General features: G+C 35.3%; 2 protein-coding genes across 5 annotated transcripts; one reads left to right on the top strand and one right to left on the bottom strand.

Moving 5' to 3' along the window:
* The first annotated feature begins 1,740 nt into the window (after window positions 1–1,740).
* On the top strand, window positions 1,741–7,014 carry LOC123907155 (sucrose synthase). The gene is made up of 14 exons (XM_045957269.1): window positions 1,741–1,887; window positions 2,694–2,798; window positions 3,034–3,160; window positions 3,255–3,406; window positions 3,503–3,695; window positions 4,086–4,421; window positions 4,522–4,617; window positions 4,747–4,920; window positions 5,025–5,141; window positions 5,235–5,401; window positions 5,498–5,722; window positions 5,839–6,402; window positions 6,496–6,634; window positions 6,780–7,014. Exons 2-14 carry the CDS (start codon window positions 2,707–2,709, stop codon window positions 6,810–6,812), a joined length of 2,415 nt encoding a protein of 804 aa, XP_045813225.1. The 5' UTR covers window positions 1,741–1,887; window positions 2,694–2,706; the 3' UTR covers window positions 6,813–7,014.
* Window positions 7,015–9,037: 2,023 nt separating this feature from the next.
* Window positions 9,038–25,194, bottom strand: LOC123907154. Of its 4 annotated transcripts, none has more exons than XM_045957267.1 (12): window positions 24,261–25,171; window positions 22,836–23,112; window positions 22,479–22,664; window positions 20,635–20,787; window positions 19,161–19,625; window positions 15,908–18,118; window positions 15,635–15,688; window positions 14,958–15,121; window positions 14,712–14,867; window positions 12,928–13,159; window positions 11,686–11,993; window positions 9,038–9,800 (listed from the first exon to the last, which is right to left on the bottom strand). In XM_045957267.1, exons 1-12 carry the CDS (start codon window positions 24,956–24,958, stop codon window positions 9,500–9,502), a joined length of 5,205 nt encoding a protein of 1,734 aa, XP_045813223.1. In that variant the 5' UTR covers window positions 24,959–25,171; the 3' UTR covers window positions 9,038–9,499. The 4 variants fall into 4 exon arrangements, with proteins under 4 accessions (XP_045813223.1, XP_045813221.1, XP_045813220.1 ...); XM_045957265.1 differs by having other exon boundaries at window positions 15,635–15,840; window positions 16,060–18,118; XM_045957264.1 differs by having other exon boundaries at window positions 15,635–18,118; window positions 24,261–25,194.
* Window positions 25,195–25,715: the final 521 nt, after the last annotated feature.

Here is a 25,715-nt window from a genome sequence, read left to right as displayed (position 1 = left end):
AAAGGACTAGTAATTTATAAATGAGCTTGTTCTTGGCCACTTCTTCCATCACAAATATAAACAAAAGTCAAATGTTATTGTTGAAAATAAAAACAAAAATAATTTTTTTTTTTTTTTGTCAATAAAAAATGAAACCTCTCTTTAATTTTTCCATTAAATTTTGTGAAATGAGAATTAGAGCGGATTTGTTTTTAATATCTGCAGTTATCTGTATTTGATTCAAATACATTTAAATATCTCTTTACTCTTTTTCTTCTTCTTTAAATCTCTCTTTTATTTTATTTGTTGTATTCACTGATTTACTCTACATGTCTCCCTTGCTTAACTTTGGTTTACCTTGTTTTCTCCTCCTCATTTTAAAAACTAAGGTATATCTAAATATACGAAATTACATAAATTAATATTTAATATTTTTAGTTGAGACAATAAGAGTAAAACTGAGAGAAATAAATAGGAAGATGTAAGATACTTGAATTAATTAAGATACACTATATTTCTAATTATAAAAACAATAAATTTATGAAAAATTACAATTATCGACAAGTCTTTTATAGTTATACGAGTTTATAAATTGTAAACTAAAAAATATCCGTTACCAAATAGATCTGAATTAGATCGTTAACCAAAATATTATTTTTTGTAGGTAATCTAGTAGCTAAAAATTTTATCTTAAAAGTGAATAAGTGAAGTATTCAGAGTTCAAATTTTAACTTCTATATATAATGTGATGTGTCCTTCCTGACCGAGTAAACCTAACTTTCTACGTGGGACAAGGTATATCAACTTGATGTTTATTTATAAATAGGAATCCATATATGATTTAACGCCAAGTCTTGGTATTTTCGACATTTGCTTGGGGTTAAATTGTCACATAGTCTTGTTGTACCCAAATTAAAAATGTCACATAGTCATCATCATTGGCTAGACTTATTTATTTTGGAGCATATTCTTTATTAAGTACGGCTACATTATAAAACATTATTTATATGTTCTTTGTTTCTTAGTGCTGTTTATAATATTATCCACTACAATCATAGTACATAATATTACTCAATTGCAGGGTCAGTCACTCTTAATGCATAATCCAATGACCAATAACTAGAGGAATGAGGTTTAATTAGTAGGTAAACCAAGATTAATTAAAAACGCAAACAAAGTCTTTGCTTGTGAGTTGTGACGACTGACATTGAAGTAATAGATAATTAAAAACATAATTTAATTTTTTCACTAAGAAATATTATTTTACCAACTTAACTTATAAAGATGGTAAGTCCAATAAATTAGCTTATAGTTTATTGGACTAGTTTATAAACTTATTTAATAAAAATATGAAGTGTTTGATAACGAGTTTTTCTAAAATAGCTTATATGTGTTTTTTGAGATGCTATTTCAAGTAGTTTTTTTTTGTCTAAAACTAAAACATCATCTTGTTATTTTAAATTTTTAGTATAAAAAAAATAGATAAATTTGAACAATGATATATCCTTACCCCTAAAAAAAAAAGCCTACTTTATGTAATTGCTAAAAGAATGCATATTCTAGCTCTATTTCAAATTGAGTAAAAAACAAATTTGAATTTATTTCTTTTAAAAAAAGCAACATTTATAAAGGAATATACTTATAGTATTTGTTATGCATATTTACCTTTTAGACTTGAGGAGTAAGAAAAAGATAGATAAGATTTTTGACCTTTGGTGAATGTCTTAAACTAAATAATAAAATAAAGTTATTTTCCTCAATTTCCACATCAGCATGTGAAATTCCCATTCTGTGTTCTCTTTTCTCTCTATAAATTGAATCATCCATCACCTCATTTTCCATTCATTCATCTCTTCTCTTTACACCCCCCCTCTCTTTTTTGCGTTTACTCTGTTTTCATTTTCATAGGTATTCTTCTTTTCTTTCTTGTTCCTCTGTTTCTCCCCTGTTTTGTTACTCTGTTTCTCCTCTGTTTTCACTTCTGCATGTTCTTTCTTTTGTGATCACTAGATCAAACTCTACACCATGATTCTGATCTTGTTGTGTCACACATGAAAATGGGGTTCTGTTTTTGTTGAATTTAACTTCATTTTTAGTCTTAAATTTGTGTTCTTGAAACACTATACAAGATTCTGTCGGTGTTCTGAAATTTTCCTTAAAACTTGTTGATGAAACTTTGATGACAACATGCATGACCTTGATTAAATAAAAAACAAAAAAAAAAAAAGAAGGAAACTTTATACAGCCTGGTTTAGAACAAAAGAGATTCTTTATTTGTTCTTTTCTCATTTTCTTTTTCATTTTTTTGGATAATAATCACTAACTTATATGAGGTTAATTAAGCTTCATAAAGAATGTTCAAAAGCTGAAGCATCTTTTTTCTTTTTGTTTCAGTTTAATAATTATGTTACTATTATTATTTAAAATTAAAAAGATGGTCACACTGCAAAAATAAAAATAAAAAATAAAAAAATGAAATTATTCTCATGCACTGTTTAAGGTTGAAATCTTAGTAGAAGAAAAGTGGAATTTTTGTTATTAATATTTTAATTTACAGGTGGTTGGTGGCTAGTGGGTCTTGTTGAAATTTTGAAAATCCAATCCAGTTTTTTTTTTTCCTTTTCTTCTAGGACATTTTTTTATATAATTTATTTTGAATATTTTTGATGTGTTACTTAGAGTGATGATTTTTGTTGTTGTTGTTGTTGTTGCAGTTGAAGATTTTCAATGGCTGGTTTGACTAGAGTTCATAGTCTCCGTGAGAGGCTTGATGAAACCTTAACTGCTAATAGGAATGAAATTTTGGCCCTTCTTTCAAGGTACTAACTAGTTCATTAATTATCATTTAATGTTTTTAGCATAAGTTTTTTTTTTTTTCACCATCAGGATTCGGTCCACTAGAGTGACTAATCTGGTTCAAAGTCAGTTCTGACATCAATGGTTCCAGGGTCCTCTCGATCGCAAGCATAAGCAAGCATAAGTTTAATTAGTAATTAGTATTTAAGATCAATATGTTTATTTCTAAATATTGAAAATGTTTGATGATTTTTAAAGGTTTGAAGCAAAGGGAAAGGGAATCTTACAACATCACCAAATTATTGCTGAGTTTGAGGAAATTCCTGAAGAGAGTAGACAGAAGCTTAGTGATGGTGCTTTTGGTGAAGTTTTAAGATCCACACAGGTAACTAGGAACTAATTTTGATTAATAAATAAGCTATATAATTAAAAGGGTTTGTTGATTTTTTTCCTGATATTTATTATTTTTGACTTTATAGGAAGCTATAGTTTTGCCACCTTGGGTTGCTCTTGCAGTTAGACCAAGGCCAGGTGTTTGGGAGTATCTTAGAGTGAATGTGCATGCTCTTGTTGTTGAAAATTTGCAACCTGCTGAGTTTTTGAAATTCAAGGAAGAACTTGTTGATGGAAGGTATTAATCATAATCAATAAGTTATACTTTAAGGCTTATTTTAGTTTTGTGTTTTGTTAAATATGGTTTTGTTTCTGTGTCTCAATTTGATTGCAGTGCTAATGGTAACTTTGTGCTGGAGTTGGATTTTGCACCATTTACTGCATCTTTCCCTCGTCCTACTCTCAACAAGTCAATTGGAAATGGTGTGCAATTTCTCAACCGTCACCTTTCTGCAAAACTTTTCCATGACAAAGAGAGTTTACATCCACTTTTGGAATTTCTCAGACTTCACAGCTACGAGGGAAAGGTATGTATCTATTTCTTGCTCTTGATCTTAATTTTAATTTCATTTTTGCATGGTAGTGAAAATTGTATGCTTATGTATCCTTCAAATTAGTAGTGAAAACTAATAGAAACTGCCTTGTAAGATATGATCTTGAGTACAAGTGTAATATGTCTTTAGTGCATGTTTGGATTGACGACGAGTTTGGCAGAATCAAAGTGTGCCACCTTGATTGCTACACTTTGTAGGTTCAACAAAATCAGGGTGCCACTGTGATTTTGCTGAACTCACCGTTGAATGATTCATGCACTCGGCATATCTTTATTTAAGATATAGATACATAGATGAATTGGTGATATGAGACATGTAATAGCATATTGTTATTTAGTAGTGATTTTGTGAGATCTTGTGCAGACATTGATGTTGAATGACAGAATTCAAAACCCTGATTCTCTTCAACATGTTCTGATGAAAGCTGAAGAATATCTAGGCACAATTGCTCCTGAAACACCATACTCAGAATTTGAGCACAAGTTCCAGGAGATTGGTTTGGAGAGGGGCTGGGGTGCCACCGCAGACCGCGTCCACGAGTCCATTCAACTTCTCTTGGATCTTCTTGAGGCTCCTGACCCTTGCACCCTTGAGACATTCCTTGACAGAATCCCTATGGTCTTTAATGTTGTCATCCTTTCTCCTCATGGTTACTTTGCCCAAGATGATGTCTTGGGATACCCTGATACTGGTGGCCAGGTTAGTTTTAGATCAAATGTTTTCGCTGTTTATGAGAGTCTCATACTATTGTTATACCTATCAAGTTTAACTCACATGCTTTACTTGATCTACAATTCAGGTTGTTTACATCTTGGATCAAGTCCGTGCCTTGGAGAACGAGATGCTCCTTCGCATTAAGCAACAAGGCTTGGATATCATCCCTCGCATTCTCATTGTAAGTTGTAATATAGCATAGTTTTATGTTGTGTTATGTTATGTTATCAAAGCTGATTTTTATCTATTACTTGTATATGGTATATGGATATTTTCTCTAATTCGTACTTGTGGATGTTTTTAAATACAGATCACTCGTCTTCTCCCAGATGCAGTAGGTACTACTTGTGGCCAAAGGCTTGAGAAGGTCTACGGAACTGAACATTGCCACATTCTTCGAGTTCCCTTCAGAGATTCGAAGGGAATTGTTCGCAAGTGGATCTCACGATTTGAAGTCTGGCCATATCTAGAAACTTACACTGAGGTATAATTTTGATCCATACTCCCGACACTTTTTCAAACATTTTGATGTTTCATTTTTCAATTGTTATCTTACATTAAGTCCAATTATATGTATCTTGTCATTAGGATGTTGCTCATGAGCTTGCCAAAGAGTTGCATGGCAAACCAGATCTGATTGTTGGAAACTACAGTGATGGAAACATTGTTGCTTCTTTGTTGGCACATAAATTAGGTGTCACTCAGGTATTTCTACATGAACACTTATACTAGTTCTATGTTGTAACCTTTTTTTGACTATGATTTGGCCTAATGTTTTCTCTTTATCCATTATTACAGTGTACCATTGCTCATGCACTTGAGAAGACCAAATACCCCGAATCCGATATTTACTGGAAAAAATTCGAAGAGAAGTATCACTTCTCTTGCCAATTTACTGCTGATCTTTTCGCAATGAACCACACCGATTTCATCATCACTAGTACCTTCCAAGAGATTGCTGGAAGGTGTGATATCCCTTAATTGTTAACTATGTTCCTTTTTCGCAATTTTGATTTTTTTGATTAACAGACTCACTAAAATTGTTGTGTTTTCTTGTACAGCAAGGATACTGTTGGACAGTATGAGAGCCACACTGCCTTTACTCTTCCAGGACTTTACCGTGTCGTGCACGGTATTGATGTCTTTGATCCTAAGTTTAACATTGTATCTCCAGGAGCTGATCCGACCATTTACTTCCCTTACACCGAAACTAGCCGCAGGTTGACATCCTTCCACCCTGAAATCGAAGAGCTTCTTTACAGCTCAGTGGAGAATACTGAGCACATGTGAGTTTCTTTCTCTCTCGATGCATGTTTGGATTGGCCGTGACTTGGTGAAATCTTGGTGTTATACTGTAATTCTATAAACATTCATCTAATCGTATGCATTTCCATTGTTACAGATGTGTGTTGAAGGACCGCAACAAACCAATTATCTTCACCATGGCAAGGTTGGACCGTGTGAAGAACATTACAGGACTAGTTGAGTGGTACGGAAAGAACGCCAAGCTTCGTGAGCTGGTGAACCTCGTTGTTGTTGCCGGAGACAGGAGGAAGGAGTCAAAGGACTTGGAAGAGATAGCTGAGATGAAGAAGATGTATGGCCTAATCGAAACCTACAAGTTGAACGGCCAATTCAGATGGATTTCCTCTCAGATGAACCGTGTCAGAAACGGAGAACTTTACCGTGTCATCTGTGACACAAAGGGAGCGTTCGTGCAGCCTGCTGTGTACGAAGCTTTCGGTTTAACAGTTGTTGAGGCCATGGCTACTGGATTGCCAACATTTGCAACCCTAAATGGTGGACCTGCTGAGATCATTGTCCATGGAAAATCTGGATTCCACATTGATCCATACCATGGCGAACGTGCTGCTGATCTCCTTGTTGAATTCTTTGAGAAAACCAAGGCTGATCCATCTCACTGGGACACAATCTCTCATGGTGGTCTCCAACGTATCGAAGAGAAGTAAGATACTAACTATAACCATATCACATAGTTGTTGTCTTTATTTTGGTTGTGTGAATTGTGATTAACTTGTTTTGTTTTTTGGTTCCAAAGGTATACATGGAGAATTTACTCTCAGAGGCTTCTTACACTCACTGGTGTCTATGGCTTCTGGAAGCATGTTTCTAACCTCGACCGCCTTGAGAGTCGCCGCTATCTTGAGATGTTCTATGCTCTCAAGTACCGCAAATTGGTAAGTTTTATCATATATATATATATATACTAATTTTGTAAGGTCGAGTTAGACTCAGAAATTTAATATATCATCTAAGTTCAAGTTAATAAATGTTTTTCTATCAAAGTTACTAATTATTTTGTTACATATTTTTGTACCTTAGGCTGAGTCAGTGCCCCTAGCTGTTGAGGAGTAAAAATCTGAGGCATGAAGAATGGAGGAACCGGCTTTTTTCTTATTTAGAGTCTGCTTTGAGTTTTATAAATAAAGTTGTCAATGATTTTGATTCTGTTCATTAAGCTTTTGATAAAAAAAATTGTCAATGTCAATTTCTTTTGCATGATTTGAAATGTGATTGGGAAGCTTATCAATTCAATTCTAAGCCGTGCCTTTATTTTTTCTGATTCTAGTTCAATCTTTTGTCTTTTTATATATAATACTTGCAACTACAACAAAAAATCATAGGTCATATCTATAGTACTAATAATATATCTATAATCTATAATAAAGTATAAAGCAAAGGATACCCTTCAATTTTATCCTGATATTATCTATCAATAGAAAAAAAAGGCAATAATTGACATTACAATTTTGATGCAATTGTCATTTTCAATTTTCATAGTTGGACTAGTAGTATTATTCAGTCATGAGGACAATGGGTGATGCAAAGTCTTTATCAATTGGGCTAATGTGTTGTTGGGTCATAAATGTTACACGTTTTGTGTATGTACATAAAAAAACAAAAAATTCTGCATTCAGGAGGTTTTTTTTGTGGGGAGGGGGTCTTCTAATTTGAAGGGTATGTCCCTTTTAAGGTATTCTCAATTAAAACCAAAGTGCAAAGAAAGAAAAGCCAAATAATATTGTTGGTAGTAGTAGTTCCAACTTCCAACTCTATCTCTCATTTTCAATTTTTCTTTTAAAGGATGTTTAATATTTTTTTTTGTAGGTTGTCTAATAAAATTAAGACATGTGTCTCCAAAATTTCATGTCATAAGTTTTTTTTGGTCAAAATAGTCCAGGGACCAAGAAATGCAAAAGGGGGCAAACGTGGGGGACTAAAATCGCTCGTTTGAAACTAGGAGGATTAAAATCGCACAATTAGAAAACATGGGGACCAAAACTGCAATTTAGCCTATCCTAAAATTGGATATAATCTTTCTTTTTTTGGTACAAAATTGGATATTCTATCTGGAAAAAATAATTTCTTTTTTTAATTGAAAATTAATTTACCAGCTATAAAGAGAAAACAATGTATATGTTCGTCGTAAAGTAAGGTATTATGTACTTGAGTCTATTAACCATTAAGTTTTGAGTTCGACCTCTCGCAGGTACGTATAGAGTAATATTTGTTGAGAGATCAAACCCTTAAATGAATCTCATTCATCTCGCTGGAATTCGTCTATGCAGTTACACGTTGAAAATATTTTAGTTAAAAGAAAGTTACCAAAAAAAAAATTATGATATAGCACTTACTTTTTAAATGTGTAACAGTGACTTAGGATCCCATGCTTTATTGTCGCATCTGAAGACCTTGAGTTGAGCTAACAACTAAAAGTGGGGACCTGTGAGCATTAGTTCTTTCTTTCTCTTCCTTTTTGTTTTCCTTGTCATTTTCTGAAGTCAGGAACAAATAAATGTCCATTTTCTGATCATGAAAAGAAGAAGAAAAAACATCATTTTATTGAATTTCTAGGTGTGCTCGTGATTCCACTTACACTGCACAGTCAGTCACCTGAGCCAATTAACATAGTATTGCAGTTTTTAAAGTTTTTTTTTTTAATTTATTCATTTGGTACAAACTTTAAGTGTTAAAATTTAATAGACCTTAACCAATTTTTTTTAGTAGACCTTCTGGAGTTAAAATTTACATATGTAATTACTAAAACAAAAATCCACAACTATTTATTTTTTAGTCAAAAAGAAGAAAGGCGAATTTGTTTAAGTGGAAAGTGATTTCAATCTTTTAAATGAATTTGTTTAAGTGGAAAGTTCAATTTCTTACTCTTGCCTATAAATTTTTTTAATTGGGTTATTCAAGTCACGCTATAGATATTCAATCCGAAGGGAGTATTTTTTGAGTCACAACTTTAGGGTTAATACATGATTTTTTAATTAAATTTAGAGGAAAAAAAATTCCTTAATCAAAATTTAAAAATCTTTCTCCCTTGTGAATTAGACAATCTATAATTAAGCCAAAATCTTGCTCGCTCTTGTGAACTTATTTCGGAGCAGAATAGCCGTTTTCAAGTAATCAAGGGTGCATTTGAAAAGCTACAACTTGTTGAAACTTAGACTACAGCACAAATACTTGTTTGTTTACTATTTTGAAGATTTGGTAGAATGGATGATGCCTTTTCTAACACCGTGCATAGATGTAATAGAAGTGGATACGGAAAATTCTGCTTTGGAATAACTGAATATAAGTAACATGGATTCTTATTGCTTTGGAAAATATTGGAGTAATCGTGATTTTATGTTACAACATAACAGTACACTATACATGCCTCTAAAAATGGTGAAACTTGCAGAAATCCTACTGTACACTTTGATTGGCTAATAAACTAATATGGAGTATAAAAACTAAATATACAATTCTATATAAACCTGTATACCCTTCTATCTACAAAAAGGACCTTGTATTACCTTCAATCTAAAACCCATGGTGCCTACCTCTCTACATGAGCATTTTGCATGATACTTGAGAGAACTGAAGCCTGCAATTTTCCAAAGTTTCCTCATTCTTTGTATGCCTCAACTACTGTCTTTCCCATTGTTTACTCCCCAATTAACATTACAAGAAAAGCTTGTACCGTGTGTGATCAAAACGGCCAACAGTGTACCAACTACTTCCAACTTTGGCACATAACAGGGCTGCATCACTCATTCCTTAGCTTCAATTTTTGGTAAAGTCTGTCTGGGGTAGAGAATGAGTGCTAATGATAGAGAAAATACGAAACCAACTAAACCACTAAATGGTTGAAATGGATGAGATCCAATCACCCAAAGAGGAATATTTCCTGTATAATTATATGTTAAAAAACCACCCTTTTGCAAGATAAAAGTGGACGCCAACATCCCTGCACGTAGCCCAATAGGGATAGAGAGGCTACCTCCATTTCTTTGTCGTGCACCTGACAAAGACAAAGATAAAAGCAAAAGTGCCGGTATTGATTGTGGCGACCTGAAAACTCCAGCAAAAGAAAAGATTAGATTTTAAAATGGAAAAAAAAAGAAAGAAAAAGAATAAGTCTAATGTTCATTAATATATAGCATTACAATCATGTTTTGCAAAATACAAACACAAGCCTCCTAAGGAAAAAATAAAATGAAGGTATTTTGTTAAAAGGTCATATCCAACGTTTAGACTGCAAGGCATGTATATAATTCTCAGAAGTTAAAGGATTTATTGTTTATTGCCTAGGTTGGGTATGCTTTGTGTTTGTCTACTTTCCTTTCTGTTATTCTCTTCTGGCGTTAATGGAGTTGTGGCTTGCAGACAAGGGCACTAGTAGCAGAATAGGAGCTGAGTCCCGAGTGTATTTATGGGCCGCTAATGCCAACATGCAGTACAATGAAACGAAGACATTGAGATAACTGAAAATGGCAAAGGGATCACTCAAGTGTTGTGAAAAACCGATCTCCCAAATTCGATAAAAAGGCAAACGGGCCACTGTTTTTTTTTTACAGAAGATATCTAAGACCTATCTTCCCAGAGCAGAGGGATGCTGGTTGCAATGTGCTGAACACAATGTTAAACTACAGAACTCCACAGGGATGACACATGGTTGTTGACTCCTTTCTCTTTTTAAGTCTTGTGAATTAAATAAGGAAGTGAATAGCATTAAATATGAATTGAGGTGCAGGCTAGTGTAATCCATACGATGTGCTTTGGCATACATCCTTTGTGTGCTAACTAGTACAAATTGGTTTTCTAAAGTTGTTAGAAACCTTTTATAATCAAATAGAATAAGAGGGATTATTGTAGGGGTGGAAACTGGTCAAGCTTTGCCTTAAATAAACTAGGGCTGTTCTAAGACTTGGCATCACCATTTCAAATCCTGACTCGATATGAAAGTCTACAAAAATATTTAATTCTTATTAATGAGGGTTTTATATAGGCTGACCAGCCTAGGCCTATAAATAGGCAAACAAGTATAAAATTTCAAGATGGACCATCAGCCTTAAGAAATCTTGTGAATAATGACCTCTTGCATGTTTCGAGGAGTGTTTGAGCTCCCTAAATTTGAGCAAGACAAGCTTAGGCCTTAACCAAACATCTAACATATTTTCATCCCAATAGGGTCAGTTGAGAGCAGAGAGAAAACTCATGTTCCCTAAGTGCACTTCTAACTCCTTTTAAAAAATAGGGTCAGTTGAGTCTTGAAAACTCACCAAGGTCAGGGAAAGCCCCAAAGCTCAAAAGCATTTATAAATGTACTTACATATCACTCATGCTCCCTGAATTTGAGACAAGCTTAGGCCTCAACCAAGAAACTAACATATTTTCACCCCTAGGTAATCAGTGATATGAGAGTGGAGAGAAAACTCATGCTCCCTAAGTGCATTTCTAACTATTCTTTAAAAGAAATATAAAATTTTAGGTCAGTTGAGTCTCAAAAACTCACTAAGGTCAGAGAAAGCCCCAAAGCTCAAAAGCATTACAAATGTACTAACATATCACTCAACAGCAAGACCCCCATATGAGTTGAATCCTTACCAACTGGACCAAGCTTCATTGTGTGCCAGTCCAAGAAAATACTTTTATGTGTTTCGACATTTCCCTTCAACATATCTCATCTCAATCTTTCACTCTTTCAAACACTTCTCTCCCTTAATTTACTCATTCAAACACTTCTTTTCTCTCCTTAACTTTTCAATGGAACAAGCAAATGTACAAGGATAAAAAGAAAGAAAGACAGGCGAAAAACAACAAATGAGATATTTTAACAAGATTTCTTGGGAAGGAAGAATAAAAAAATGCAGTTAATTGTCCTGTAAAACCCAAAGTGTACTGCATGGATAATACAAGCATGAATAACATAGATAATTCTAAAGAGAAGACAAACCTCTGCAAGAAAGAAAATGCCAGCCCTGAAATTAGAATTCCATAATGATATCCAAGATCAACTTCAATTTCCTGGGGCAACCATGACCTGAAAAGCAATTCTTCCACCAACGAAATAACACTTGCCATTACAGTTCCTTGAACAATTAGCAGACTCATTTGTCCACACACTTTTAGCCAAGCGATGGGATCTAAAGAAGGTGGAATATGAGGCCAAGCGAAACTTGCACAACCAAGAAATGCATTCACAGCATGGATGGAAAAAATGAACATAAGTCCACCGACCAAGCCCTTCGAAAATTCAATTAACTGCAACAAGGATCCAAAATTAGCTTATCTTTAATGAATCAAGACAAGTATTGCAGGAGAATAATATACTCAATAAGGATTTCATATCTTCCTGAAGCTCCCATCACCCATCCCCAAACATAAACAAAGAATAAATTCACCTGATGCATATTGAAGCAGGTAAGTCCAAACCATAGTTCTACCAAACACACAATACTCTTTTGCACAGTTACTGATTTTTAATACAAGGTACATTACTTGGTCAAATAAGTTGTACATAATGTGCTATGAAGCACGAACACAGACACAGACACATCGACACCGATAATAATTTGAGAAAATGACACAATTCAATGTAATCATAAGTGTAGGTGTCGGAAACCAACGCGTGTCCGACACCGGGACACGCCTAATCCGAGGAGTGTCCATGCTTCATAGATAATGTGTATACTTTTTTCTTTTGAAGCAACATAATGTGTATACTTGGTAGTTGGTATGCTACTTGTTTGTAATACATTTTGAAATATTAATTGGCACGCTCTTAATAACAAAGTTTCAAAAATCTTTGATAATTATATATTCGGTTGAAATGCCTAATAAATATGAGCATTACTGACAAAATAATTGATATTCCAACCGACAAATAACCACTATTCCAAAAGTAGTAAATGAAATAAGATGGAGGGAGTAATATATATTATAACTATAAATAAATCAATAATACATTTATAAGTTTTCTAAGTGCATCTATCTTTTTTTTTTTCCTTTCCTTTTTTATGTACTGCATCTATTGTCATTTTCTCCATCTCAACAAGTTGATAGACTTCAAAGCACTATTTCCCATTAGAAGTGACAAACTTTAACAAAAAATGATAGCATTACAGTGACAATCTTAAAGAAATATATCCAAAATAATCTCCATTATATTTTACTGAAACTACTGTCAAAGCTTTACCTTTTGTGAAGTTAAGTCTAGACCATACTGCTCAAATGCATTTTCATATCCACGGATTCTTTTCCCCCATATCATAACAAGTATCATTATAGCAATGTACAGGCCAATAATGCAGGCAACCTCGGCTATTTTGGAAGGAGAGTTTGTTGTCCAACCCTGAACAAGTGTAGGAAGCAACGGAATAACAACAGGAGACCATAAAACAAGGATCATGCCAGCAAACCCAAAGATCCTAGACAAGAAAACACAGTGCAGTTTGAGAAGATGCAATTCAGTTTCACACCAGATATAAAAACCTAGGGAAGATATACATCCACAATCATGTGCCTATATGGGAAAACCATCATTCAATGTTCACATAGGAATATCTAGAGTAATAAATCCAGGCCTTCATTTTCTCACAATCAGACCTAATGGAATTCCAGTGTCAGGCTATTTACTATTTAATCATATTAACCAATCCAAAACTTGAATTAAAAGTTTTTATGAAGTAAATAAAGCAAATAAAATTTCATGCAAATAAAAGTTACTTAATAGCATATATCTTCTGACCTCAAGTCTGCAACACTGCGTTTCCGAGGTATTACCCACTTTGGGTCTTGTCTGAGCCCTCACGGGTTTGTCGTTTGTAAAAGGCGCCTCGTTGGGTTGAGGCCTTGAGGGGTGTGAGTGTTGTATATAAACTATCCTTAGCCTCGATTCCCAAACAATGTGGGACTTTTTGGTGTACCGGAACAATAGCCCCTAGTCGAGGTTAAGGGGCTAAAGGGTCTGGCCCTCGAGCGTGGTGAGGGTTCGACCCCAACCTGGTGAGCCAATGTTTTGGCCTCAACTCCACAACACTGTGTTTCCGAGTTATTGTCCGCTTTGGGCCTTGTGTGAGCTCTCACGGGTTTGTCTATAGAGTGTTTCATTTATTACATCAATATACCTTTCAGCTTCAAATATAAACAACAAAGTACACATTTGGTGGTCACAAATATATGCGAATTTAACTATTTCCAGTATTTAGTATTTAATGATGACTTCCCTAAAATACCCTTCAATTAATATAAATTTTACTTTTTAATGACTCTTATTTTCACGGAGCAAGTTCTCATGATGGCCACTTTTGAGAAGACATTATTTTTAAATAAGATCAAGACACTAAACTAAATTTCTTAATAAGTGCAAAATTAGTTACTTTTGCTTATAATCGAGACCGAAGGGAGTACTATGTGACACAAGTGAATGTTCTTTGATACCCACGACTTTCTAACTTATTTGAAAATGATTAATCATGTTCAAATAATTGATTTACTGAAAGGGTTCAATTATGGCGCACAAATAGACCGCTCATGATTAACCCCCAAAATATGCATAATGGCCACCTTGAATTTTATTTAAGAAGATACACTATAACAAACATCAACATTCAGAAATCATCCTAATTAACCTTAAGGATTGCACTTCCCTCAAGGCAGCCATGAAATTCTACAAATGAGAAAAACTACCAAATAGACAGTGATTTTTGTAAAAAAATACATTTTGAATTGGGATCATGCAGCACTGGTGATAGCAGAGTTTCTAACTAAAGATAAATTAATAGATTTTCCAAAATTGCAGTTTTTCAAAAATAATATTGTTGGCTCTCAACTAGAAGTCAAAACTAGAAATTGAATCGATTGTGATAAAATGTATCTAAATTACACGACTTATATTTTCTACTAGGTATTTCCAAAATGGAAAGCAGCAGAATTGCAGGAAAACAGAGGATGGAATGAACATTCATCAGTTCAAGTTACCTCTGAAACAATGGACGCTCAGAAAAATGGAAGAATGAGATAAGCTTGTCTGTCAAACTCATTGCACCACGGATACCACCCCATAGCAAAGCAAATTTTCCAACTAGCCTCAACAAGCCACCTCTCTGTCCTAAATCAGCTAGCATTGCAACCAGTCTGATCAGAAAGGGAAGCTGTGTGTCAAATTATTAATACAGAAAAAAGAACAGTGGGACTTTTGTATAGTGGTAATATATGTGTTCTGACCTATCTTGATCCACTCCACCATCTTCTTTAGTAGGTACAACTGGACCAGCAACCGACATGGCTTTCTCAGCAAGGCTTGTGATTATGTTACTCTGGTTATCAGAGACTTCCTCCTCAAGCTCTCCTGGCTTCTTTTGGTGATTTTCATTTCCTCCTTGTGAATCCTAGAACAGAGCAATTTAAATTAAAAAATACCCAGATACTTTTCTTTACTAGTAACTGGTAGTTAAATTTTAAAATAGAAAATTGATATTTCTCCCATCTGTTTGACCACTTTCTGTTCTTGCTTCTCTTTTACACAACTTAAGTTAGTCTATTATCAAGTTGATTATTTAAATTTTTAATAATTGATTAAGAAAAATCATAAATCAGAACAACTTCAGTAAAATGCAAATTCAGTATATGAAAAGAGAAAACTAAATAATGAGTGAACAACCACACAATTGAATAGATTGCAATTAAGACAATATATGACAAACTAGACATGTTTAGCTCATTTCTAAATCTTTTTTTTTTTTAAGGAACAACCCCTGGACCGTGACATACCTCGGTACCAAACCTATATCTAGAAAGCGGTTAAGTAACCAAGTCATAAAATACAACACTTGATCCCTATCTTGCACAGATGTATTTACTGTCGAGAGCACTGAAAACATATGGAAAGACTGAAACAATACCTTCTGTTGCATGAGTAGAGCAGAAGCCCCAATAGCAGCTGTAACAGCACCAACCATGACAGTATTTTTGCTTGCATCTTCCAATTCACTTTCTACACACTCTCTCTTGATGGAATGGTCCAAACTAGTTTTCTCATCTAGTACTTGATCTGCCTCTGTTGCATCAACAATGACATAATTCTTTCCACCAGGTTTCCCCCCATCACCAAGGGCCCGAGATCTTCCCTGGTCATTTTCTTGATGTGGAGCAGAAGCCCCAATAGCAGCATCAACCATGACAGTATTTTTGCTTGCATCTTCCAATTCACTTTCTACACACTCTCTCTTGATGCAATGGTCCAAACTAGTTTTCTCATCTAGTACTTGATCTGCCTCTGTTGCATCAACAATGACATAATTCTTTCCACCAGGTTTCCCCCCATCACCAAGGGCCCGAGATCTTCCCTGGTCACTTTCTTGATGTGGAGCTATATTAAAATATTTCCTCAAGGCAGCTAAGATGGATCCAACAATGACACCAACAGGAATCACTTTTCTTAGACAGCTCGTTTGCTGAACAGAGGATGAAATTGCACTAATGATATGTTCGCCATCAAGAGTGCCAACTTTTCCTACAGCACCCTTAACATCATGATCTTGACTTTCAGAATACAGTAGTTGTTCCTTGCTAGTTACAACAGCCAGTGAAACCGCATTTGCCACATGTTCCAGATCTTCGGCAAGCTTTGGTTTCATTTCTATCATTTCCGCAACATTCAGCTTGCGATCAACTTCCATCTTCAAAGAATCTAGTACTCTGTTTTTCACAAACTGGATAGACTTTTCTGACCTTTCATCACCCGTATGAATCATTCTGTTCTCAGTGTCTTTAGTGATGAGCTCTTTAACCGGTTCTTGCTGCTTTTCAGTATCTAATATCACATATGGTGGTTCAATGCATTCTTTTTCATCAAAAGATTTTGCAGATGTGTGGGCCTTCATCTTGCTGCCAACCTCTTTATAAATTTCAGCATCAGCAGAAGAAATTTCCATGTTTTGCGAGAGTTTCCATTGACCTTCAGGGAAGTAATCAAGAAATAATGCGGTTGTTGTGTCTAAATCAAGTGATTTGGTAGGAATATCTGAAACAAGCTGTTTGCGGAGGTACTTTTTGTACAGAGAGTTCCCATGTCCATATGAACCTGCAATTATGAACTCTGGCATTCTATTTACATGTCTGTGTCCATCCCATTCATCAACGAGATATCTTTTGTCAATCAGTTGACTATTTGTATTACTTGGCTTCTTAACAGGGAGATCATTAGAGTGACAATTTTGAGAATCACATACACCGCTCCCATTAATGGTTCTGGTGCTTTTTAGTTCTTCTGCATGACAAGAATCATTCCTCAAGGACATGTCATCATGGTGATCATCTAGAGAAGGATTTCCAGACGTGTTAGAGTCATTGTTTTGGCTATTACTTTTTTGTTGTTCTTCTACCTTGTGTTCAACAGCTTTTCCATCCTTGACTTCAGCTTCATTATCTGAGCTCTTCTCAAGCTGAGACAGCATATTTTCTATCACACCAAACACACTATTAACAGCCATTTGGGTTGAATCATCCATCCCTGTCAAGGCTTCAAACGCTTGAGAAACGCTGAGGGCAGGGGCAGCAGAACCTGAATTGGAAGAGTTGGTTTGTGGGGAAGTTTGCTGCACATTCTTGATATCTTTATTCTCGCTACCATTAACTTCCCCTTCCACTGTCTGGTTCTCGGAGGACATAGGAGGAGAAGACGGTTCTTCTTTTGCATCAGTTGATGCTTTTTTACTTTGATCACTAGAGAAATCTTGACTTTTCTCGTCAACCTTCGGTATATCATTTTCCTCTGTGTCTGTTTGAGCTATTCCACTGTTTTGGCTTTTCTGTTCAGTAACAGCTTCTGCTTCAGAACCACCTGCCCCATCAGTATGGTTGGGGGTATATGATTTAGAATCTGTTTCCAATCCCTTCTCGCTATGATCCATATCAGGAACAACTTTTCCTTTTAAATCCTCATTTTTATCATTATTGTCTCTAGACTCGCCGGTTTCCTTTCTAATAGAACCAACTTCATTGTTTGATTCTTGAGATTGACCTAAATTTGTAGAATGTTTCTCTACACCAATAACTTCTGTTTCTGTTCCTTCTACAGGCTCACCCATGCCACTTGGAATGTTATCAGAGCCATCTATAGAACTACTAGTATTTTTCATCTGATTTGAAGAGGACCCATCTTCCCTAACTTCTGCACTCGATGCTCCTGTTAATTTTTCTTGGTTGTTTTTCTCTGGTGACAAATTAGGAGACTGAGTACTAAGAATTCTATCAAACTTCAAATCAGAGCCTCGTGCTTGCAAAATTCCAGCAACGGCATCTTTTAACTTTCCACGAACATCTTCCGGAACAGCACCTTCCAAAGCATTCATGAGTGTCTCTCCCCGACCCACAGCAGCTAATACCTGGAAATATGTTACAAGTGTTATTACAATTGCAAGATTTTAACGGCAACCCAGAAGGAACTGTGGGGATGGGCCCCCCACACGATGCTCCATTCCTTATAAAATTGCAATAAAACCCATATATAAACATGTGTATGTATATACTGCCTCTGCCCTTATATGTAAGTAAGACCCCATTGAACAAAACACAAAAATTAAAAAACTACTTTTTACACTAAATTTGTTTAGAATGTACAATCTCTTTCTAAAAGTATCCTTCAGTTATTAATAGTCAGAAATGTTTGGTCTTTTAATTCTCTCCATTCAATTAGGGATATTTTTATGAAAAAGTAATTAATGCATCTTGTAATTTGAAGAGGGTCTTATAAAAAAGGACAATAAAATTTTACAATTGGATCTTACATATAGGACAGAGGTAGTATTATAGAAATTTTTAATGTATTATTTTTGAGAGGTGCTAAATCTTACGAAGCATTTGACCCATGAAACTGAAGAATAGAACATACAATTTTCAAAGAAAGAGAGAAGTTACATGTTTGACTAAATGCACAGCCATGGGTGGATGAAAAATTAAGATTACCAGACCAGATTTCATCGTGCCTTTCTTGTGGTTGATTTTCGTAAAGATGAACTTTTCTCGTTATTTTTATCAAGATAACAAGTTACTTGCTAATCCCAAAAGATTATACATCCCATATTGACATAACTTTAAGTTAATGATTTTTTTTTGTCATATATTTCATTTTAAATTTATTGAATTTTCATTACTTATTACTATTTTCATGACCTACGAAGTCACGGAAGGGTCGGGAACGGGGTGAAAAACTTGAGAGGTGGGGAACAGGGAGCAGGAGAGTACTCCCTGCCCCTTGACATCCCTACATTCCCCACATAGATCTCATCTCATCAAGGTCAAATCTGCAAGCTTTCCCTGTGTCTTATTCTATTAGCAGGGAGGATTATTACATTAATGTAAGACAGAACTGAAAACAACCTCCAAACACATAAATGACACCTGATAATCAAAAACTTTTTGTCATACCTTTTTCTTCTGTTCTTCTGTTAGAGTACCAGGCATGGTAACATCAAGCATATTGGTTACTACTTGGGCTGTCTGTACAACATGACCATGTTCACCATCCACTGATGCAGCATTCTCTTCTCCAATCTGATCGCTGCCAGTTGAGCTAGTCTGCTGTGCTGGACCATTTTTTACCTGTAAACTCACATCTCCTTGCTCAAAGTTCTGTTGTAGATCTTGTTGGGGCCTAAAGTGGAGGCCAGCATCATCCTTACTTTTTTCAAGCAAATCTTTAGAAGGGTCAATAGAGTATCCACTATATGCATCTGACCGAGTAAGTTCCAATAATTTTCCTACTTTTGGATTCTTCTCCGTCCTTACTTCCTCCACAACAGTTAATCCTTTAGAGGGATTTATTGTAAAATCAATATCTGTCAAAAGAGGATGACGGCCCTTTAAGAGTCCTAGTTCCACTGCTGTGAGCCACTGCATATGCATACCAAAATAGCACATGTAAAATATACTCAAACCTCACAATATTCTACAGAAGGAAAAAAGAAATTCAAAATGACCCTTCATTAATAATATCCAAGTATAAATTGAGATAGGCTGATTTTTGTCAGAAAGATCGTCAAAAAATTTCTGACGATAAAGAACGGCAGCACTTGAAGGATAGGCTGAACTGTGTCTTCTGAGGTGACCCATGAGGCCACATTAACCGGAAGTAGGCTACAGACGAGGATATGCCCTAAATAGTGAATTTAGGGTTATGGTTTTAACAAGTGAGGATGTTTTCGCCCTAAACTTAAAGTTGATTAAAGGGGGATTGGTTACAGGTATAGAGGACCAACTAAAGGAAAATTTTAGTATCAATTGAGGGGTGAGCTGGAAATAATTCACACACATTCTGCTGCATCCTACAATGTTTTAAATTTTTACTCTCTCTCTCTCTCTCTCCCCTTCTAATCCATTAGCTGTTTCAGCTTTTCCATGTATTGTGTAATTATATTTCTCATCTCTTAAGCAGGGGTTAAATATAAAAACAAATCTGTTTATGCTATAGTCGTTAAAAAAATAGTATATAGCAAGTTAATCCTAGCAACAAGAAAGTTTGCCACTTTTGGAGGCACTTCCCAATCCCATACAAGCTGATGATCATGGGCTCAAAGTCGCCCATATTCAACATTTCTTGTCCTGAAATGTGTGGTGCCAATCCATGGGACCAAATTATTAATGGTAATACCAGTCAGGTCAAAACAGAATAAATTTTCAGTTTCTTTTTAACCTGACAGGTTCTGTTGACTTGACTGGTTGTATAACCTAACCTCCAGCTGGTTTGCTGGTCTATCTGCCCAGTCCAGTCTTGTTTTCAGAACCTGTAAATGAATTAATATGGTCCTTACCTAGGCAAAGATTCCAGAATAGAAATCCCAACTTGAAGAATGTTACATAAATAAGACAACATATTCATCCATGACTAGATAGAGATAGCTACCTCGACTGTTACAAGCTGGCACCATGATAATGCAGATGTGTTAGTATCCATAGCACTTGATGATAAGCATGAACATAGGAGCAGGCTTGTGAATGGATTTTCTGCAATCTGATTACGCGGAACTGAGAATGCTGGAACCATCCCATTATCACTCTGATAAAAATTTCCCGACAGTAAGACTTTTGACATTTTATGCATTTGCATATATTCATAATCAGTATTAATAATTAGCAAATAAAAGATAATTAAAAAAAATGCTACTTTTAATTTAAAAATAAAACAATAAGTCGATGCAGGCATATATAGAACTTCTCCCTGTTATAGAGGAGCTAAAACACGTCATAAACTGAGATTCATCTATTATTTGTTGTTTGTAAGTATTGTCAATCCAACTTAAAAAATATGTATTGTCAAATACCCCAGTGAAGAGAAAGGATGAGGGAGCAAGGCTGTTACTGTATATAACTCAATGCTCACATTTATCTTGTGCATATTGGGTTTAGAGACACGTCTCTGATATCAATCTATATTTCTATATATTGAATGTGAAATAAAAATCCAGTTGCCACCTTCTACTAATTGCACTTCCATTTGCTCATTTTCACACTCGATTGTTTTAATCGTGAAAAGCACTCCCCTGTCACCCAGAAACAAATTCAAATGACATCTGAAAAACTGTCATTCTCACGTGGCAACAATTTACTATTGTGAGAAATGAAAACAATCGATGACAGTTGTGCCATTTGAATCATAATGACACCTCTAAAACTCTGTGTAGAAGACAATTTTCACTTAATCCCACTGTTCAATTGAATTTTTTTTTATCATATCTATAAAAATTCATATAATTCTAAAATTATTTCATGCGTTTAATGTGTAATATGATATTTAAAATAAAGGTTAATATATATCATTAAATTAAATGGTTATCAATGTTTAAATCTTCTAATAATTTGTATATATGATTATTCAAATAATATAACATAATTTGACGGCGGATTGATGAAACTCAAATTCCACACTAAGTTATTAGAGGTGCCACATTTTAAGTTTGGCACCCGGAGTCAACCTCTGCAATAGTGGTGGTGGCGGCCACAACAGCAGAAGCGCGTGACGTAGCGGATGTCAGCCGCTAAGCAAAATGCTGTGACAAAGTGGTTATGTGTTGTGGCAGTTGCGACAAAATCACAGAGGAATGGTGGAGAAATAGCGGAGAAGAGTGTAATGTGTAACAGAGAAGACGGGTGGAAAAGCCAAAATGTGTGCGATATTTAGTATTTTTGAACCATTTAGGGTTTTTTACTTTTGCAACCTCCCCTCTCTTCTCTTTCGTGAACTTTTTTCTACAAGAGTGCAAACTCTCCTCTCCTTTCTACAACATTTGCTTGTGCAACTCCAACGCGAGCTTCTCTTCCTGTTTTGTGTGCAACCAGATCTCAACATCTCCACTGTTCTGTGTGACCATACCTCTTTTTCTCCCCTGTTTTTCTTTCCCCTAAACTTCACAGTAGTGGCCTTACCGCTACCTGCTTCACCGCTATAGTATTTTGGGGGCCGTCTGCTACGCTATCTATCATTGACTACATAGGTGTCAACAGATCTTGTCCCTAAATACGTCATCCATATTTGTACAAGTACAAGAAAGTTGAGATTACTAGTCTCAAAGTAATGAAACACAGTTATTTAGTATGTCATGGATAATCAGAAGTATACTACCTATTCCTAAAACAGTCACCACCAAACCAATAGAACACTTAATAAATTAATATTTAGCAAATGCAAAGGATGCAATAGATCAAGAGGGGAATTATGTGATATAATGATATAAAGTAATGCATAATTACCTGTATAAACATAACAGGAATTTTAACATCTTTGATCATATTTCTTGTGCTGGATTTTTTATAAAAAACTTCTATATCCACAAAGCCATTCGATACCATGGATATTGCTTCTTCAAAATCACGTACGGATTTTGCCAGCAGAGCTTTTTCGACATTAAAACCTTTTATTTTTCCTTGGAATAGTGCCTGCAGAAGTAGGAGTTTTTAGCTAAGTCATAACCACTGGTGCTAAGGGATAACAAATGAATGATAACTGAAAATGAGTGTCCCCCCTTAAACAAATTGGAGATTGAATGGGATGCAGGAAAGTTGCAGAGAAAGAACGAGGTGGGTAAAAACTGAAAGCAGTTAATTTACCTTATTGGTTTGTAGAATATCTACAAGTCCACGAGTGAGTTTCTGATCAGTAACATGGTGATAAGGAAAAGCTCTTGTTGCTTCATCTAAATCAAAAGGATTGTCTATACATGTAGCAGCTGTCAGTGGTGTTCTTTCCCCAACTTCAGCTAGGTATTTTGTAAGCATATTTGCACCGTATCCCCAGCCAACAGCCATCAAGGTAGTCCACGGCCTTGCTTTGATGATATAAGTTATAGCTGTGCAGATATCATCGCTGTCAGCAGCAGTAAATAACCTACAGAAAATAAAGCTACCATTGTCTTATCTTTTCCACGAGTCTATATTGACAGGAAAAAAAAGGTACTGCCAAGTCCCAGTCCATTATAAAGAGATGACCAGCATCCCCCCGACCTTAGGACTGAGGAAAGAAGTGGAAGAAGGCACAGAGCTAAATAATCCTTGAGAAGAGCTAGGAGCACACTATCTGACAGTCTTCTTCCAGCACTCTATTATTGGTCGAAATTTGTGTGAATTCCACTTACTCATATGGGTCCATTTCCAATGTGATGGACCTATTCTCAAAGTGGCGAGTCTTACATGAATTTCAACCAATATCAGAGAAAGTGTTGGAAAGAGTGTCATGCTCGTAATCCTATGGCTGGTTGTATTGGTTGAAAATGCAATGAATAATGCTTAGCAACACACATTTTTCAACACACTTTTTTTTATTGGTTAAAATTCATATGGGTCCCACCAAATTTTATTGGACCCACATGATTTGGTGAGACCCATTTAAATTTTACTCCCTCCGTCCCAAAAAGAATGACCCAGTTGACCGAAACACGCATGCCAATGCATAATTTTGGCGACTAATATCTTTAATTGTATAATAGTAAAAATTATAAAAAATTGATATTTTGAAAATACTCATCGAGACGAATCTAACAACATCTTATATGTTAATATTTATTTTTATTTATTAGTAGAAAAATATGGTCAAAACAATATATATGAATAGTGCATATATTCAAAATGGGTCATTCTTTTTGGGACGGAGGGAGTAATCAATAAAAAAAGCGTGTTGGAAAGTGTGTTAGAGGATTTGTTACTATGTCTAGAAGACGGTCCTCCGTCCCAAAAAGATTAAGACCCTTACCCACCATCATCATATCTCTATCATCCACACCATAACTATTAAACTATAACTATGAACTATTTTTACTACTCATTCTCAAACAAGATACTTCCTGTCGCTTCATTTTCCACTTCACAGATTCCTTAATGAACTAGCATTTCGTCGATTCTCAAATCTATACATTATAGCATACCAATCACGCAATAAGCAGGAAAAATAACTAAAAAAATGAACACTTTATCCTAAATTACTAGCAGCTAAATAATAATTTTGAAAAAGAGAATGAAAAGTAATAATAAAAATAATACCTAGGAGTGGTAAGAGGTGAAGAAGCACATCCTCTAGGATTCATAACAATAGGGAAAAACCCTCTCTTAAGAGCTTGAATCACAAAAACCCTAATATTATCATCCATGCTTCCTTGAGGAGTACCAGGAACAAGCAAAAGTGTAGAATCCAAACCACGTTCCTCAACCAAATCCAATTCAACAGGCCAATCCAACGAAACAACACCACCATCAGGCGCACTCAAACACACTCTCTGATAACTCAATTCATCCAAATCCAATTCCAAATCCCTCTCTCTCTTTTTCGCAATAATCCTCCCATAATGCTTCTCCTCTTTCACCAACCTCTCATTCACTTCATCACGACTCTCCTTAAACGAAATCGAAGGACACCGAAGAAGTACAAAACGGTTAAACGGCGTCGGAGAAGAGAACAGGATCCACTCACCAACATCGGAAGAAGAATTTCGTTGATTATTGAATCGGGAGAAGAAAAGAGCGGCGCCGGAAGTGAAACCTAAAGCGGGAGTGATGAAATTAAGAGAATTAACGGAAGAACATTGGGAAATTAACGTGGTGAAGAGATTTTCAAACGGTGACGGTGAAGGAAGTGGTAATGATGAATTGATTTTGAGTCTACGGCGTTTGTAGAGACGGAATTGGCGGGAGTGAAAGGGTTTGGCGGGAAGAAAAGGGGTTGTTAGCGTAACCGCCAACATGATCGGTTGTTGAAATTGAAATTAAAAAATAATAATGAACGAAATGAATGAAATGAATTTGAATTTGCATTTGATGATAAAAGAAGAGACTAGAGAAAGAGAGAGAGTTATGTATGGTTCCGGTGAACCGGTTGGAGGATGCTGAACGGTTGAAATTTGATTGTCTGTTAGTTTGAGATGTTATTGTCAATTGTCACGGCCACCGCCTGTTGATGTTGCTGTCACCCAGATTGCTCCGGCTAGTTGTAAATTTTTTATTTATTTTTAATCAAAGATATTTTTCACGCGCAACTACAGAGATCAATCTAAATAACTGAAATTCATTCAACGGATTGACTTCTCTCAATAAATAATTATCCATATGTATCGGCCGAGGATTAAACCCAGGACCAAATGGTTGATGGACCCAAGTATCGACTTATTATTTTTTGTTTTTGTTTTATTGTTGAGTTGCTACAAAGGAGTGGTTGATTTCAACTTGAATACTTGTGTTTCTTAACTTCACATGTTAAATTTGTTAATCCGTTAATGTCCTTGTCCAAACTACTTCAAATTTAAATGTTCCGTAAATTATTTATTTTCCTTTATATATTGATTTTGAGCAAATTGGATGAACGATGAGTGGTGAACCGTCAATGTTAAAGTTTAATTAATACAAATTTTGATTTAGATCTCGTGGATTTTTCGATTCCGACTAATGATGATTCTATGGTTTCAATCTGCTTCATTTTTAACAAATTAGTTTTTGCAATTTATG

This window comes from Trifolium pratense, linkage group LG2 (genome assembly GCF_020283565.1).
Source record: "Trifolium pratense cultivar HEN17-A07 linkage group LG2, ARS_RC_1.1, whole genome shotgun sequence".
NCBI lineage: Eukaryota > Viridiplantae > Streptophyta > Magnoliopsida > Fabales > Fabaceae > Trifolium > Trifolium pratense.
The sequence above is the reverse complement of the archived record's forward strand: the minus strand, read 5'-3'. Positions and strand labels throughout refer to the sequence as shown.

Bases quoted from the DNA above. Each gene is read 5' to 3' on its own strand.
- LOC123907155 (XM_045957269.1), top strand. From the start codon at position 2,707: ATGGCTGGTTTGACTAGAGTTCATAGTCTCCGTGAGAGGCTTGATGAA. The intron at 4,921-5,024 runs GTATAATTTTGA...TCTTGTCATTAG, and splicing joins ATCTAGAAACTTACACTGAG to GATGTTGCTCATGAGCTTGC. The intron at 5,142-5,234 runs GTATTTCTACAT...CCATTATTACAG, and splicing joins ATAAATTAGGTGTCACTCAG to TGTACCATTGCTCATGCACT.
- LOC123907154 (XM_045957264.1), bottom strand. From the start codon at position 24,958: ATGTTGGCGGTTACGCTAACAACCCCTTTTCTTCCCGCCAAACCCTTT. The intron at 19,626-20,634 runs GTAGCTATCTCT...ATGCATATGCAG, and splicing joins GCCAGCTTGTAACAGTCGAG to TGGCTCACAGCAGTGGAACT. The intron at 13,160-14,711 runs GTAACTTGAACT...TTTCTTGTCTAG, and splicing joins GAGCGTCCATTGTTTCAGAG to GATCTTTGGGTTTGCTGGCA.